At 37.1% G+C, this 18951-nt stretch overlaps 1 protein-coding gene across 1 annotated transcript in view; it reads right to left on the reverse strand.

Annotated features, from left to right (window-relative positions):
- Nucleotides 1-18407, reverse strand: part of cep83 (centrosomal protein 83) — a 30666-nt gene extending 12259 nt beyond the window's left edge. The window contains exons 1-9 of the mRNA XM_088645229.1: nt 18359-18407; nt 16661-16950; nt 9949-10099; nt 9320-9412; nt 8665-8796; nt 6626-6877; nt 2963-3094; nt 1535-1649; nt 1187-1331 (exon numbers count right to left, since the gene is read on the reverse strand). Of these exons, the coding sequence (XP_088501355.1) occupies nt 1187-1331; nt 1535-1649; nt 2963-3094; nt 6626-6877; nt 8665-8796; nt 9320-9412; nt 9949-10099; nt 16661-16812 (1172 nt within the window). The 5' untranslated portion in view covers nt 16813-16950; nt 18359-18407. The remainder of the gene's footprint in view (nt 1-1186; nt 1332-1534; nt 1650-2962; nt 3095-6625; nt 6878-8664; nt 8797-9319; nt 9413-9948; nt 10100-16660; nt 16951-18358) is intronic.
- Between the last annotated feature and the right edge of the window lie 544 nt (nt 18408-18951).

Consider the following 18951-nt stretch of genomic DNA (forward strand, 5'->3'; position numbering starts at 1 on the left):
GATTAAAAAGGCTTCCTGTGAAATGCCCGGAACCATGTAGCAAATTATGAGAAACCTTACTGATGTCACATTACTTCAAAGAAAAGTCTGCAGATGGCCTAGTACAAGCAACCTTTCATAAAACAAACAAACTCATGTTTATCTCTAAGTGCTGGAGGGAAAAGAGTAGTAATCACAAGTACTGAGAAAACCGAAAGAGTCAGATCATTTTTAAGTGATTGTAAAAATCAAGGGATATGGATATTTGGAATTATGTTCTAGTTTTGAAGGACTTTTATGGTTACTTATTATTTTTTAATATTTGTAAATATATGTAAAGAGATTACTGATCTGTGGATTAACCAATCAAAATGATTAGTAATTTATTATTTTTCTTTAATAATATGTTAATTGAAACCATGCCTGGGTTTTTTTGCTCTCTGCTTTACCTACAATAAAATGTGAGTTTTCACTAACTTTTATATAAATCAAATACTGTATATTTTAAAAGGATTATCCAAAATTCTGGGAAAGTGAAATTAGTTTTTTTTATTTTATTTTAAATTGACATCTGTCATTTTTTAATTACATTTTTCAAAGCATTTCATAGACTTGTGCCCAAAGACACATGGTTCTGACATTTCAAAGAGAAGATTCACCTACAGAAAAGGATTAACAATTATCGGTACTGGATAACACCAAACTCAATGAATACAGTCTTTAAAGAAACTGGACACTATCAATTTTAAAATGTTTGTCTGAAGATCATTTGTAAGACAACAACAACAGACATAACCACTGAAGAAACTCGCCTTGCAACCTCCAAACTTCAAAAACACTAGCGCAGCCCTACAGTAAGTGTTTTATTTATGTGGTCAGGCTGACCACATTAGCAGTAGCTGCAGGTTTACAGTAGCAGTGCATTACTTACCATATGTGACATATTTCTTTCTCTAAATTAAAGCTTAAAGAGTTGCCCAATGTGTTAGTTCTTCTTACAGAATAATGATTTCTCTCCATGACAAATTATGACTAACGTCCTACAGCCGAAAGAAAAGTAGCATCCCAATGGCAAATGCTTTGAAGAATTTTTTTTATTATAGATTTGGTCTGATCTTGTATGTGTGCACACATCCATCCACTAGGTTCAGCTTGACGGGTTGGCACTTGAAAGTAACCGAAATGGATGAAACAAATGTATAGTTACTTTTCATCCTGTACTGTGGCCAGTTTTTGAAATTCCTCCTCCCTGACTGCCTGAACTTTGCGTATTAATTCACGTTCCTTTTCAGCCAAATGCTCCTTGTTCCTTTCAATGGTGGTCTTTAAGATTTCAACGTCTGACTGCAATCCTGTTAAAACATGGAGGAAAAACAAAATATAGCATAAAACAGGGACAGCAGGCAGAGTAAAGGACAGGAAATATCTACTGTTTTTGATCCTTCATTAATTTTAAGCATGAAAAGCAACAGGCAGCTCTGTGTCACATGGTCCCAAGAATGCCTGAATGGAGGCATGCTTATTAATTGTTTAAATGAGGAAATTAGTCAATTACCATCCAGTTGGTTCTGTAGGATGTCCCGCTCTCTCTCCACCTCTCCCTTTGATCTTGCACACTCTAGTTTAATATTAGCAACCTCAATCTTATGGGAATGTTTAAGTTCCTCTACCTAAAAAGAAAATATCAGTTTTTTGAGAATGTTTTCTTGTTGTGTCCATCAAGACCAAGAAAGTATTTACTGGTACTGTCAATAAACATTTTAGTGTGCAATGCTGAATATAATTCTTAGTATTCAAAGGTATTTTATGTATGTTGTTAATCAAATTATCTTTCTATTAGACCAAGCTACAGCTGCTTGTGTCTGTCTGTAAACCTAGTTCATAATCAGCTAAGCCATGACATGTTTAGACAAAATTAGTCTGATCAAAATGTCCTAAGCATAACAAAAGAGAAATTAAAACTCAAAAGGTTTAATTAAATAAGCTTATCACTTTTAATTAAAAATGAAAGAAACAGTCTTTAGACTGAATTGAAAGGTTTGGGCTTTTTTCAGGACATCATTTCATTTTGTGTAACACAAAAAGAAACAATATTTAGACCCATTTTGGAAAAGTTAAATATACTGTATAGCATGGTCTGAAAATGTTTAATAAAAGTCTTTAAAGCTTAACCTTAACAAAAAAAGCAATATTCAAAAGCAAACACTTTAGGACAGAAACACACAACTGGTGCGGAAATCAAAATCATAAATGGAGGGGGAGTCTTTGGCTGATGTTTATAAGACCTTTCTGTGTTTTCTTCAAAACTGGAGCAGAGAGGTTAATATCTGAAATTTAGCCATTCTTCAGGAGAGATCCTCATCTAAAGGCTCAACAGCTAAAATTCTACATTTTTTCCCCACTTTCAGTGTGGAATTAACCTATACTTGTTCCTTTGCTGCCCAAACAATGCAGTGACAACCCACTCCAACCTCAGAATAATACCATGTATAATTCTAATATTACTTCCCTCGATCTGAATTCCACAAACTTAATTATAAGGATTTTGTTGGCATTTTCTGTTTCTGTGAATTGTGCCCAAAAAGTTTTGAAAGAAAGGCAATCGTCAATAAAGTTTAGAGATCTACTCCCAAAGCTCTTAAGCACTTTAACTGGCCATTTGTGACTTAATAGAACTAATTAACTTACTAAACTCACAACCCATAAAGGTTCTAAGCTTTTGATAAATCAATGATTAAAGGCAATGTACTGTATAAGACACTCCAGGATCAGGGCTGACCACCTCTAGTATAGATCATTGAGTAGAAGTTTTTAATTTCCCATATACAGTAAATTAAATGTCTAGTAAGATGAGGCAAGATGATTCAAAATAAAGTGTAAAAACAAAGGAAAAAAATGCATCTCATATCGCTATGCTTTATGTTGTTGATATCTCAGAGGTCACAAAGTGAGAAAACTCCTAGCACACAGCATAAATACTTACTTTGCTAGTTAGAATATTGACCTCACGTTCAACCTTGTGCAACTTGCTGGTGAGCTGTGCATTTTGTTCATGACTTAGCAGTAATTCTCTGTCTAAGCGCTCCACCTGTAGCTTTAGAGACTGCTTCTCACCCTAGAAATGAGAAAACAGCACCTATCAGCTTTTTGCAAATTGCCTATCAAAGTGATCAACAAGAAAGTTATTTAAAAATCATGAAGACTATAAACACTCAACTCTAACACCAGATATCTCCACATCCTCAGTGGATATAGACCTTTTGATTTATGGGGGTTGGTTTATTACATTTTGCATTTTTCTTCTGGAACTACATTGCCCAAGAGAAGCAAAATGAAGAAAGAGTAGATCACTATGGGCATTTGCATATTAAATTAATTTTGGAAAAACAAGTTTAGGCCCAGTTTAAATACATTTTTAACCTGGTTTTGAAATTAAAAATTCTATAACCCCACAACCTCTGAGTTTCATTCTGAGTTCTTAGAAATTGAAACTTGCATTAGTGCTGGGTTTATAAAATGTGACTGGAGAGTGGTTTTGATTTAACCCAGGCATTAATGTGGAAAGAAACTGTTTCCATACTTATTTGTCTTCTAACTTCACTAAAATGTTGTTCATAGATTATAAAATGCAAACATTACACACAACAATCACAAATAATAATTTGATGGTAAGACATCTGAGAAACATATGCTCTAGGAACTTAAAATAAAATGACAGCTCTTTGCCAGCTTTTAGCAATATTATTTTTTATTCTTATTTTAATTCTTAGTAAGAATTGATCCCTGAACAAAATGAGACACATGGGTTTTTAGATTTGTTAGGGAGCCCAAAGAAACCTTACCAATTTACCAACGGGGGATACAAACATAGTATTAATAAAAACTACAGTAATGAGGACGTTTTGCCAGGAGATCTAAATACAAATATGATATTTGTATTTAGATCTCCTGCTTTTTGAGAAACACAATAAACCAACTACTACCCTTCTAAAGTTCCACAATAAAATTGATATTTCTAAAACTGTAATAGTACACATTAGCAAAGAATGTAATAGCCCAAGGCTTCTACAGCAGATTATAAAAAGCTAATACAACATCAGAAAACTGTAATGTCAGTTGATTATGTTTCTCTTTCATGTAAGAGAAAGCCTAACCTTAAAAGCTACATCAAAATCCAAAAGGCATTCAGGAAGCAAACTATCCTCAGAAGTCTTTAGAGACTCTACTGTGCTGGCACAAAAGAGCATACAAATACAATAACGCAATAGCTCTTTAAATTCTAAAACAAGCCAGCTTTTTAAATAATGTCATCTGTAACAGGCAGTTACACAAAAAAAAGACCAGGTGGCAGCTCTGTTTGTGTCAGAGATACCTACCACTGTTCTGTGACTGACTTGTGTGTATTTTTCTTACATTATTGTTTTAATCAAGATCTTGAAGTTACCGTTAGTGCTGGTATATAAAACAGCACAGGTTTAAGTCAGACAATGTACATACTGTATGTTAGTACTCATGTGCCATTCAAAGTAGGAAAAGAAGTAACAAATAACTTGAGGAAAATCAGGATGAATACACATACTGCACTCTGCCTGTCATTTGCATTCTATACTATGCTTAAACAAGTAATTTCCACCACAGTTAAGGAAAAAAAAACATTTGAATAATACATTTAAAGTATTTTAAAAGGCATCTTAATATATGCAAAAAATGAACACATTGCCACCTTCATACCAGCTTCTTTGTGTCTTAATTCTTTTTCTCTTTCTTTTGAATGAGGGATTAAACATCTCAGAAATCTCTGCCCTTCAAACAATCATCCAAAACAAATGGCACTGCAGCAAAAACAAATATGTTCTGCTGAAAACCTTAAAAAACCACTTGCCCATTGACAAAGTAGTTGATGCCTGCTGAATCTTTACAGTATTCTTGTGGGAAGACTATAGAAAGCAGACACCTGTAAACCATGTAGCAGTTACGTACAAATGATATCCTAGCATTTAACAACCGTCATGCAGTGGTTATCCAACATTTGGTAAATCAATGGGCAAGTGTTTTTTTAAGATTTTCAGCAGATTGCAGAACATATTTGTTGTTTATGCTTCAGTGCCATTTGTTGTGGATTTAGTTATTACTGGTGTAATATGTAACTTACTAACCATCATGCAGTGGTTATCCAACATTTGTTAAGTTATATATTACACCAGTAATAACTAAAGCTTTCTTTTCAGGCCTTACTAACAATACAGGTACCAGTCATGTTTTAGACATTTAGCAGCTCTCAACAAGCTTTGTGTCAGTAAGAAAGTATTAATAGACAGTATGTCTTACTGACAGCTGCTGTGCTGATGTGGGGCCTATTTTGCTGTGTGTGATGACAGATATTGGTTTTTTTCAATATCCAAAAATGAAATCCCTGGATCAATTAACTACTAACTTCCAAACAGGCTAGATGGGCCAAACAGCCTCCTCTTACATGTAATATTCCTTATGCACTTATATTAGGCATTTAGCTCTGTGCAGTGGTCAAGGGTGGGTGTGGGTCACCAGGAACCACGTTCTTTTTTCATCTTCTCACTAGCTTGAAACTCGAGTTTTCACACACACTACACTTCACACACACAATAACATCACACTTTCACACATTAACATCACACTTTCTGGTACTTCTTTAAGCAAATGCAAATGCAGATTTATACAGCTCTGAAAATTCAGAAACAGGCAAATTTTGAAGACCTCCATAGTCTTTAAGCTTTAATAATCTATTTTGTATCTGAGCTACAAGACCTTTCTCAGAAAATCACATCAGTCATGTGTTTATTATATGAAGATGCTGACATACGTTAAATAGGCCAATGCAAAGTACTGATTTATTATGAGCAGTTAACAGTACAATTAGTTGCAGTTTTAGGCTAGAAAGTCCCCCTACTAGTAATTGCTGTTATTGATACTACACTGTTTATTGGTATAAACATTAGAACTTAGTTCCAATATGTATGTACCACCTTTTCATTTAACTGTTCTCAACTCAGCATTTCTCAAAATCATAAGATGTCATTTCTGTTGACTGCAGAAATAACTGAACTACTTAATAATAAAATAGTTAATTAACAACAATCTATGTGTATTATTTTTATAGCTTAAATTTTAAATGATTCCATGCTGTATCCTCTTAAAAGAACATTATGCCTATGCCCCCTAAAAACCCATGTGATCATAAGACATCATGTACTCTTCTTTTGTGGAAATCTATTTCTAGTTATGGCCCATATGTCTGAATTGCTTTTCCTTTATTTGCTTTCAGAGTAAAACTAAATAGTAACTAATGATATTCATTGATTTCTGACAAATATGGATTACGAATATGACCAAAAAAGTATTGGGACCTATTTTTGGTGTTATGGCCAGGTCTCTAATACACACTGGTGCAGCACTGGTTTTGGCTACTGTGTATTGTTTAACAAAAGGAAAACCTAAAAGGTTTATTCACATCGTGTGTTTCGTGGGGCAGTAAAAAGGGGGAGATTTTCCTGATATTTTACTAGATGATTTTGAAGAAGAATAAAGACCCCTTTTCATGTATATCTTCCATGTTATTAAACTCAGGTTTTAAGTCATTTAAGTGTCTCGGCTCAGCTGGAGCACCTACCTCCAGAGATCTGACCGCAGACTGGGACTCGGCCAGCTGTCGCACCTGGATCCTCTGCACGTTCTCTGCCTGTGCCCCAGAGTTGTCCCTCTCAGCCCGCAGCTCAGCGACCTCTGCCTCCAAGCTCTTCAGCCTCTGGTGCAACTGAGCCTTCTCCCTTAGGAGCGATTCCACCCGCTTGTTGTCTCTTGTGGGGTCGGCGCCTAACAGCTGATTGGAAAGCTCCTCTTTGTCTTTTTCTAACCGGGAGACCTAATATAAAAATAAACACATCTGCTTACTAGGATGCAATCTGTTTCTTAAAACACAGAAGTAGGAAACCTGATCATTGTTTTATGTTTTGTTTAATTTATATAGTTTCATAAATGAAGATAAAGAAATGCATGTACAGTATGTGTTAGCAAAATAGGCTGTGTTTTATGTGATAGCCATTCAAATTTGCTGGAACTCCCTGAAGAGTTATCCCACAACCACCTAAAAAAGAAGGCAAAAGCAGAATGTTTCATGTAACAAAACTTAAATGAACTTCAAACAACTAATAATGGAGGAAAACACTATTTTATCACCTTCCTCTCCTATCTGAAAGTGGTCCTAAAAGATATAGGGCACAGTAGTTCAGTCTAACAGACTCATATAAATATCTCCTACCCTTTTTGCCTCAGCAGAGTGTGAACTTTAGCAAGTGTGAAAGCACATATACAAAACACTCACTAACATACTTTACTTGTCTCTTCTACTCTGAGCTTACTCTACCTACTGTAAACCCCCAATTTCTAGCTTCAATATTAAAAAAAGAGTAAGTATTTCATATAGATGAAATAATCTTAGAAGGCTGTGAACTGTTTGCCCAATGAACTGGTGCAGGCAGAAAAAATATTGTTGCAACACACGAGGTGTAATCAGTGCAGCATTTCCCAAGAGCGAGACAGTGTGAAAGTACAGAGAAAAGGGTGTTGAGGCATCACTCCCATATTGCAATACATCAACTGTATAGTTAGCCAAACAGGTTTTGCACAATAGCAGTTTGTGGTACAGGAAAAGTCAATAAGAGAACAAAATGGCAGTCATATTAAGTGGTTAGGTTTACAAAACTGCATTGTCACTGGAAGCATACCCACAAAGTTCGATATGAACTGTATTTTGCCGAAGATCAGTTTTCAGTACAAGTTATGGATCAGAAAGAGAACAAAACAGCTGTCATTTGGTCTTTGCAGCTTATATAGTTACTGTACAGTTAAGTTTCACTATATGGTAACTGCATTGTCAATTTAAAGAACCTAAAAGGGTTTGAATTAATTAGCAAAACACTTAATGAAGAAGACCAAGATCCACTTCACTAAGCAGATGACGACCCATTACCAGAATAAATTATTTTCTTTGTGAGGTACGACCAAAAAAATAGCTTTGAATATCTTAGCTGTCAGAACAAAATGACAGTGAGGCAGTCATTCTGATTTATGCAGAACGCTGATACTGACACTAAAACAGCACCTACAGTACTAAGTTTGGAGTCAACAGACCAACTGCTCTTAAACAGAGACCTTCATTGTTTTCATACTGGCCTTGCCTTTCAATAGAGCAACCTGTATCAGACATGTTTCAGACTAAATTTCATTACAATTAATCTTGGAGTTTGAGAGGAGTCACTTGAACACTTTTAACTAATCCAATATAGCAGCCAAAACACGCAAACAACTATCACATCCTGAACAAGTCTCTTTGACATTGCCTAAAATTGTGGACCAGGTTTCAGATTTGCATTTTAAATGGTTTCACAGTAAACAATTGTTTTAAAGTTTTGCAAATAATTCAATACGGCAGCCAAACCATGTAATCACTCTGGCAATTTGACAATGGTGTCTAACAGTATGCAATTTCATTAGTTTTATTTTAATTATTTTTTTAAAAAAAAATCTGAAAAAAGTATAATAAAAACTAAACAAACTTCCTCCAGCGCCTTTGTTGCTTGAATGTCTATTTAAACTATTATTAAATGAATCAAGTCTACGAGTGGTAGTTTCAGGTAGTTCTTAACCCACCTCTGCTTCAAAACGCATCTTCCTTTCCTCCAAAACATGCATGTGCTCTTCCTTCTGGTGTTCAAATTCAGACTTCAGGAAAGTGTAGTCATAACGGAGCTTGTTGTACTCCGAACGGTACTTTTCTGTTTCCTTTGAAAAAGGAAAGGTTAACATTTTTGCCATGTTACTATATTTACACAGAATTGTGAAGAACCATTTAAAAAAATGTAACATGCAGGATGAGAATTCTCCGTGATGGTCTCTATTGAGAATCCCTTAGCACGTGCAACTGTTTACAGTTTGCACCCACCCAGGTATGCAAAGGTTCTTTTAATAAAATGAAATGTGCTGTTATCTTACAGAAAGTGCATGGGCAAGCTTTCTAGAAATAAATTAAGATACCAGTAATGCACATGCTCAAATGCATTGACAAAGTTAACTCAGAGAACTTCCTAGCAAACAGCGAACCACAAACCAGAGGGCACCAGAGGAGGCACTTTATTACCCAAAGTATGGAACAAGCTAACCAGCTATGTTGTTGAAGCTGATACCCTCTGGATGAGATCTTTGGGATAATTGAATACTAACCACCAAACAGACTATAAGGTTCAAATGGCCTCCTCTCATTTGTAACTGTTCTTATGAATATCTAGTATTGTAAATTAAGACTAACCTCTTCAAGTTTACTAAATCTCTCCCTCATTGGCATCTCCAGTTCCTGCTGGATCTGGGCTCGCAGCAATTCCAGTTTCTGTGGAGTAAGCATCTGGCACAAACAAAACAAAAAACTTCCTACTCTGAATACCCATTTTTTTCTTCTTCAGATAATGAAAACAAGGAAGAAAACTATCAGCCTTTTTCGCATTTGTGAAAAATACAGAAAACAACACATGGCATCTGTACAAGGGAAATATGAAAATATTCACTGCTTAACATGAATTCTACATTAAATATATTAGTAGTGTTAGTGTGTTACACTAAAAGCATCACAAGAAACGTCAGCCTTACAAGTCCAGCAATTTGATTTAAAATGCTAAAGATATGCAAGTACAAAATGTTTTCAGACTCAGCTCTCTATCTTCTGATAAAACTTAAAATACAAAGAGAAAAAGTTATCTTGACCTACACGCTAAAATATGCAAGGATTCCAAGAACACTGAGAGAGTACTACAGAAAATCAGTGGTTCTCAAAAACATACACATACACAAAGAGTTAAGGGAAAATGACTTAGAGAAGAAGATACAGTATTAAAATTTCCACAGTCCCGATAGGGAACAGAAATGTAACAATTACTAAATTACCTGCATTTTCAGCTCCTCTAATTCCCTAGTTTTATCCAACAGCTCTCCCCGGAGTTCTGCAAGCAGCAACTGAAGCTTATCTTGTGCAGCCTGCTTCTCACTCAGCAAACGTTTCAGTTCATTCTGAGCTCTGGTGTATTCATCCTGTAGCCTGTAAAAATACACACAAGCATAATCAAATAAGAGCTATCATTCTTACAAACATTTGTTACAGTATTCACATATAATGCTTAAAACCATGTTAGTGTAAGACCATAGGTTACGTGGAAACATTTCTACAAATCTTGCTAGTCATTCCTGACAAAGACTTGAATCACATCAAAATTATGACTTACTCATCACCAATTCTGAACCCAACAGCAGCTTTGTAAATGTAAGGCATCTATGGCATTCAGAAATCTACCATTAGGTAATATGTCTGCAATCTGTGTTTGGGACAAACGTTTGATCTACTTACTAAGGCCAACATCAGAATTCCTAGATTAGTCTATTCAAACTGCGCTGGCTATGTAATATCAAGAATTAACTAGACAAAGCTAAATCATGTAGGTTCAAGTAGGCAGCTGCATCAGCATGCGTAGGTTGCTAAGGAACAAGTAAAGGTTTATTCCATGCTGAAAAGAAAAGAGTCACAACATCTGGGCTGTGGAGCCTTCTTCTTTCTTTACATCTAAATCACAGTAAACAGGTTAACCAAACCACCTCACACCACTGATAATGCTGCACAGGTCAAAATATTTCACAATAAACCAAATGCTGTTTATCAGTGCAACTCCACTGATTACTCTGTCAGACGTTCTGTTTGTTTAACAGCTTTTAGACTGTTAGATTGATTTACCAGCTACTCTGCAATAATTTACATACAACAAAAAAAAAAACACTTCTAACAAGCTAACAAGCATGTAACAAATTGGCTGTGAATATCCACCTCTCTTGTCCATTTCTGTACAGTACTACAGAGCTAGATTACTGGACGTCAGAGGCACACATTAAATAAAACAGTGTCTATTCACAGTGTAGAACATGTGAGAGATGTCTCAAGGGAAAGAGTGAGGTATTCACATTGCAGAACTGTTGAGGAGGAGTTAGTTTGTAATCTTCATTTCATTTATTTAATGTGAGGATTTATGACAATGACCGTCAACAGGACAGCTTTTATATTTATGCTTTGGTGCTATATTCTATGCTTATGCTTTCTGATGGGCAAAAAAAGAAAAGAAGCATGACAGTCAAAAACAGCTCATTAGAATCTGGTTAAGAGAGGACTGCAGTGCACCAGGGTTTAGAGGCAATTTGTAATCCTCCATAATCAAAGACCTGGAGACACTGACAATGCAAATTAATTGAACAACTGTTAAGAGTCCTGGCTGAAGTGAAAACTAAAAGACACAAAGGCCATCTGCAAGTAGAAGTATCACTTCAGTGGAGAGACTGTGTGGAATACGTGAGCTCCTTCCCCACCAGTCAGCTCCATTGTACTTGGTATTTTCATATGAACGTCCCTTATTAGGGAAACATAAATGCACTTCAATGTTTGTCAATGTTGCTAAAGCCATTACTTTGAATGACAGATACTAATCACATGGTTTATGCATAATGTGCCCCCAAAAGGTCTTCATGGGAGTTTCATAAACCATGTTCCTATTTGTCATTAAACTTTTCTGAAATATCTATCTTCATATGTAAATTCCAAAAGTGTCTACTGTAGGTTTGTGCACATAGACACTTACAAATAATGTAATGTACAACATATAGAGTATATAGGACCTTGCACAAATATTCAGACTTGTGGACCATTACCACATTTTGTTGCTTTAAAGTTTGCAGTCATGACACCTTGAAGTTAGAATTAATATTTTTTTTATATGCACAACCTACTCCACACATTCAAAACAAAATAAAATAATTAAATAGATCATAGAAAAATGGAAAAGTCATGATTCCATAAGCATTCAAACACTTCACTGCGGTGAACCTCAACTATTTCAGGTGCACAAAATTCAGGTGCACCTACAATAGATGCTTTTTTAAGTCACACAATTTGTTGAGTGGCTAATGCATGCAATGATGGTGCTTCACATGATTACAAAACATACAATATACAATTATCTCTATAAGGTCCCACAGACAATGAATTTCAAGCAAAGATTCAACCAAAGAGCTTTCACAACAACACAAAAAAAGAGTTTTACAAAAGTACTGATCAAGAGATGGGTAAAAAAACATTTCAAAGACCATTAAAATCTCTTTCAGCATTGTGAACTTGATCAATAAATGAAAGGCACCTAGACATGGCCTAAATCAGTCTGTCCCATCAAACGGAGCATCTAAGCAAACAGGACGCTGGTTTGAGATGCCACTGTGGGGCCAACAATGACTGAAGTTACAGAGTATCAGCCATTAAGGCTGTGATGGAAGAAAAGGTGATTAATGATATTAACAATAACCCAGTCACTCAAAAAAGGGGACTTGTATGGAACTGGAAAAACTGTGTGATAAAATCCATACAGGGTTTATGGTCAAAGCATCTACTGTAAGAGATACCGCAAACAAGCAACTTGTTGGTTTTGTGGTCAGACAAGTAATACTGGCACTTTCTGGTCTAAATATAAAGTGTTACATCTGGTACAAACCCATCATTGAGCATCACACAGTCAACACCCTCCTTTCTGTCAAGCATGGTGTCGGCAGCAATATGTTGCTTGCAAGCCCTTACAAACCCTGCTTCTCCTCAAGACTGACGGGAACACAGATGGAGCAAAGTACTGGCAAATCAAAGAGGAAAAACCTGCTTCAGACCTAAAACTGGGACAAAAATTCAGCTTTCAGCTGAAAATTATCAAAACCATAAAGACTAATTTTATGCTTAAGCAGTGGGTGTCCTTGAGTGGCGAGTCACGATCCTGGCTTGAATCCTCTTGAGAATCCGTGCAAAGATCTGAAAGCTTCTGTCCATAAGAGATCGCCGAGCAAATTCAGAGAGCTTGAGCAAAATCAGCCACAATAATGAGCAAAAACTGCAACAAACCAGTGTGCAAAGCTGGTAGAGACTTACATCTGTAAATTCTGCCACAGGTGCTTCTACGAGTTTGAGTACTTATGTAATGAAAATATTTTAGTTTTTCTCTTTAGTTTTTGATTATATTTACTGTACATTACCTAACCCTTAGACATATTAACTTTCAATACAACATTAAAAAGCTGCACGCATCATTTTGTGATTTCACAACACTGTACACCATAGGAAGTGTCTGAATACTTTTGCAAGATACTGGAATTAAGAAATAATTAGCACTTCATGTATAGCAGCAGTGGTCCTACAGAGAGGTTTTGTGTGATAAACAGATATAAAGGAAAACTCAAACCTTCTCTGCAACATACTGATTAACTGATAATTCGGAAATTGCATGTGTCACCAGATTGTTGCAGATAGAATTAGACTTATTTCTACAATAAATGGGAGAGTTTAACTTCCTTCTGCTTTTTCCCCCCCACCATATGTGCAAGACAGCAGTTACACTAAAGAATAAATAGAGCTTCAGCAACTTCCTTGGCATTTCCCCTGAAACAAACTGAACTCAACCATTTGTTTCCATACAAGGAGTGCAGTCAGGCTCAAAAGTAGAAGTGGTCCATTCAGGAAGATAAATGACTTAAGCGTTTTACTTTCATTGTTTATCCTGACAAAAAGAATGGCGCATTTCTGTTTTATTATAATAAAAACCAAATCATTCCCAATATTCGTGAGGTATGTAAAGCCTTTTTAAATATACACGTAAGATTGTAAATGAAGTTATACCCACCCAATTTCCAGCTGCGTGTTTTTCTCACCTTGTGGGGCGGTTTCAAGCTCACAACATCACAAGGTGAGAATAAGGACGGTTTACTCCACCTGTGTCTCTGAGGACAAAGAGAACTATGACCTATTAAACCCACTCTAGGCCTAGGAGCACTGAGCAAATTGTGGGCAGCCTCTTAAGAGTCTTGGTCATAGTCGTCTAGCAGCGTGGCTCATGCTCGAACCCGCTAATCCTGGGTCAAAGACCTGAACTTGCGTTCAGTTAAATACTTCAACATTTGCGCCTCTCCTTAAAAAGGTTTGAGGTACATAAAAAGAAAAAAACAATAAAACCCATTTCTTCACAATGTATTTATCCCATGTAAATGTAAGTTCCTTATCCTCCAATTTACCAACTCCCAGCTAAAGTCAGCTCCTTTGATTGTCAAGAAAAATAAGAGGCTGTTATAATCATTTCATTCTTTTTTGCCTCAGCTGCAAGGACATTCAAAAAAGTACAAAATTACATAGTTAATCGAACGCATCGGCCATTTCCTTAAAAGGCGCAACATTGAGTAGGTGCCTACTCTTCAATGCAAGGTTTCCGGGAAATATGAAAACCAAGTGTCACACAGCAGAATCCAAATAATGGAAGTGATAAGAGTCATTAACACACAAGCAGTCTGTAGGGTGAATAAATTAGCAGTACAAGCCACAGTAGAGAATGGCAGTCTATGCAACTCAGCTCTTGTGAAATCTTACATCACTGTGCAGCAACAGAAAATCATGCGTCAACATCCCCAATATTTTTTGCCGATGGTGCACAGCAGCCAGTCTCAGATACCTACAGTTGATTTGTGCCAAGTTTTTCACATGGATATATTTTTCATCGCCAATTCATATGTGCAACAAAAAATCCAAACACTTGGAAGTTCTGCAACTTTGATTCAGCCTTCTGACATTATCACGGTCAGTAGAGATTCCCTGACACAACAAGCACAAATTTGATTTGCTCTGCTTTCTCCCTTACAAAAATAGAATGTGGGTCTCTGCTGAACTCTTTGATACAGTGAACCCAATTGACTTCTATGAATCAATAATGGAATGTGAGTCTGAGGACACAAACAGAAACCATGTAAAAGTGCATTTAAAACAGGGAACACATTTAAAAGAGGGTTTCGGCAGTGGATGAAATCCTCAGATCTCATTGCTATTAAAAACCAAAAGAGCTACATTGGCCAAATAGTCTCCTCTCAACTGAAAACTTTCTAAGGTTTGTATGTACACTGCAAAACCTTCTTAACACCCTATGTTCATTTAGAGTTCATTTAAAGGTCCTACAGAAAAAAAATCAGATTAGTCAAATCGGGTTTTCCACTTTTCTGAGTTTGTTTCTCCTTTTTCAAATTCAATTACCATCTTAATTATTTACACAGTGTACCCACATCAAACAACTGATTTGCTGCCCATTACGCAGGTCTATACATCAAAGGATAAGTCAAAATGATTCACAGCTCAACATCACCACCATGAGGTATTTGCACAAAATGGGGAAAGGCCCAATTCAAGATCCATACAACTTCATGGTTACAGGCCACAGGGGACCACCCTAGATGAAGGTGAATTTCCACTCTAGTATTTGCCCCCCATTTATTAGGAAACCACAGGACTGCATAAGGTAAACTGAAGCCAATCATTAGCTCCACAGCAGTTTAACAGTGCACACTTTTGCGTTAGGCTAAGCTATATTTTCTCCACTGTAACCCTGATATATAAGTAATGTTTTTATCTCAATAACATCCATCACATTGCTCTTAATGAAGCAAAAATTCAGAAGAAAGGATCAAGCAGGTTCTCTACATCTCTTCAATCAGCACCTGAGGAGCTGAATGAAGCTGTTAAATTGGCCTCATTAAGCATTAAGCCAGTAATGAGCTGTCTGAGCTCCTTAAGGGCTGAGTTAGAATGACAACGTACAGACACACAGGCCTTCCAGGCCTAGAACTGCCAACTCCCCCAACGTACACGATGATTGAACTGGGAGTGGGAGTGGGAGTGGGTGACCTCTAGTCAACAAAAAAATGCTGCTCCAAAATGCAGGTGTGTTAACATTCCTGAGAGGGAAGTTAAGACTCAACAAACGCACAAACCGAAAAAATGAGAAAGGCATATCTGTAATGAATGTCAATTTAAAAGAATGGCCAACTCATCTAGGCTTTAAATTATCTGCAGCTACTGATGTATTTTTCTGTTCTGAGCCTGAGCAAATCCCAGCAGAACAGAGCAGCAGCTGTTACACTAGTGAGGTTAATGGGCGTCTCTAAATTGCACCTGTACTCCTGCACATGCGCACGTTTGTGTGCGTTTACGTTGCATCAAGGTACTGGTAAGGCCGAGAACAAACTTAAAAAAAAAAGATTATCATCTTTATAATCTTTCCCTTGACACGGAAGTCAATCCAAGAACTGGTCGACTCCTCTCAACCAGCTCCACAAGGATGTTTACGAGAGAGGGATCTCCTAACTAGGATTCTATGGTACTCCAACATCCGAGTTAGGCAATCATGGGAAGACAATGACAACACCAGTGACTTAATCTCTAAATTAACACTCACTGAATCTGTAGGAGGAATGCACATCTAGACTCATACTCCAGCTGGATATCAACTGCCATAACCCCAATGAGGGATGTACTATGTGGGTTTGCCACTACACTGGACAGCATTACCACTTACCATCATATTTCTAATGGCCCAAGTAAACTCAAACTCTCAAATCATCACACATAGACCGGCATCCCATCCAGTCCCACACCCCACTTGCTCCCTGTGCTTCCAAGACAGGCTCTGGCTTTCCCTGACCGTTTTCTGGAAATAAAGGGTTGAATGAATAACTTGGTAACAAGAACGATCCAAAACACACATATTGGACTTACCTCGTGTGCTCGGCTTTTAGAGTCTGATAATTAGTCTTGTGATGCTCACATCTCATTCTTTCGTCGATGAGCAATTTCTGCAGCTCCATATCGGAAGCTCCCAGCCCCACAGCTCCTCGCGTGATTGTGGGGTTCCCAGCCAGAGGGTCCATGCCTGGAAAGAGGGGTGCAGACTGTGCTACAGCAGAAGGGAGCACCAGGCCTGCAGGCAGAGGTCTCTCACTCGTCGAAAGGGTGTCCAGCAGCAGCCTCCTCCTCCTGCCCAGTGGTCATCCCAGACAACAAATCACCTTGAAGAGAACATGTTTGACATAGTCTTGTGTCCTATTCAACTCCATTCAAGTCTAGAACTACAACAGGTGGATGCTGCACATTGGTGGTGGTGGAGGGGAGTCCCCATTACCTGTAAAGCGCTTTGAGTGGAGTGTCCAGAAAAACGCTATATAAGTGTAAGCAATTATTATTATTATTATTATTATTATTATTAACATCAATCAGCACAAACTGGGTAGTGGAAGTCTGATTTCTTTATTTTCTAAAACGTCACCTAATCAAGTTTTCGTTTAAAAAGGATGGGTATCTTCAGCCAAAACTGGATTACAGACGGGCGATAGTTTCTCATCAATCAGCTGTAGCTGCACATCTGCTAAGTAAATCGAAAAGGCAACATTCTGTTCTGTTGGTGTGGGAAAAGAAGTCGACGCACTTCAACAGAAATCCATCCATTTTCCAGCTGCTTACACGAGATAATTCGGGAATATCACACTCCGCCCTGTGTGAGAGAACTGCCAACGAGGCGCAGAAGCAGGTTAACAGAGAAACAGTCTAAAATAAGATAATCACAATTATGAAATCCACGCTTCCAGAAGATTAAAATACAACGGTAAATTATTCTGTGACAAAAGCTATAAATACCATTGTTTCCTCAGCACTAGTAAACCCCAAGACTAAACCGAAAACAAACCCTGAACTGCAGCTGGGGTGGAGCTTGATTAACCTTTTTTAACGTCGTTGTTAAGGTAACAGCGCGGCCCTGGTAACAACAGCTTGTACATCCAGGCTAAAATTCCTGCCTTAAAATCCTGCCTTATAAGATCTGATGACACCAGTGGTTCACATAAGCAAATTTTACTACAAGGTCCAGTTCAAAGCGAGTCGTTAGAAACTAAAGACACTCCCTTTTCCGAGTCTCATAAATCACTAAGCGATACTGTTTTCAGATAATCGATTAAAATAACAGCATACAGAACGAGAACTGGATGTCACTGCCAATCATTTGAGTAATTTACATAAGATAAGACTGTATTGATCCTGAGGGGAAATTGAGGATAACAGCACTGAACTTGACACCATGACACACATATTAAAATTATTTTTGATGCCATCTAAGAGAATCAGTGCGTTCATTTTATGCTTAAGCTTTTGATATCGCGTATGCAAAGTACAGCTAGAAAGAAACGCACTTTATAATCTTTCTGTTGATGCCGTTTGTTTTTCCTGTCACTTCAGTTCTGATATTTAAAAATGGCGCTTTTCCTCCCGCCGCTGCTTATAATTATTAGCATCTCGTAACTACACAAAATCCTTCCATTACTATAAAACAAAAAGTGAATATGGGCATCATTACATGTAAAAATATTTTCACAGTTTCTGCGCGATATAATTATCATACCATTTCTGGCGTTAAACTCCCCTTACCTACAGCTGCAGACCACCTTCCGCCAAGCTCAGTCCAACACACGCTAGGACTACAAAACCGAAGTGCTTCACGGGATGGACCACAGAAGTGTAGTTCATTCAAGAAGGATGGCGCTCGCCGTTTGCGCACCATCTAGCGGTAACACATGGACATATACTAACAGTATATAAAACTGTAAACCTGTACAAAATGTAAAAGATACAGAGATCTCAACCAATCTTGTTCTAGTCACTTGTGCTATCTAGCTGTTAAAAAGCTTTTGCTTTCGCCTCATATACCTTTCAGCTGCTAAAACGTCTTAAACTATCAACAGAACTTTTTCGGAGTGTCGATAATTTTGCATGTGATTTGCAAAATGTTCCCAATTCAAAGTTTATTTTACATCTTTCATAACAAAATGTTTGCTCCAGATCCTGAATTAATACTATCCCATTAAGTGTAAAATAATAAGTGTGACTCGTAACTCAAAACTCATTGATGTCTGCTTAAATGTAACCTAAGAAATATAAAACATAATATATAACATTCAAACTACATATTTACGTTTAAGATATTTATAGCAGTTATTTGGGATCTTATTTGCTCAGTTTGT

Source organism: Lepisosteus platostomus, chromosome 9 (genome assembly GCF_059453375.1).
Source record: "Lepisosteus platostomus isolate fLepPlt1 chromosome 9, fLepPlt1.hap1, whole genome shotgun sequence".
Classification (NCBI taxonomy): Eukaryota; Metazoa; Chordata; class Actinopteri; order Semionotiformes; family Lepisosteidae; genus Lepisosteus; species Lepisosteus platostomus.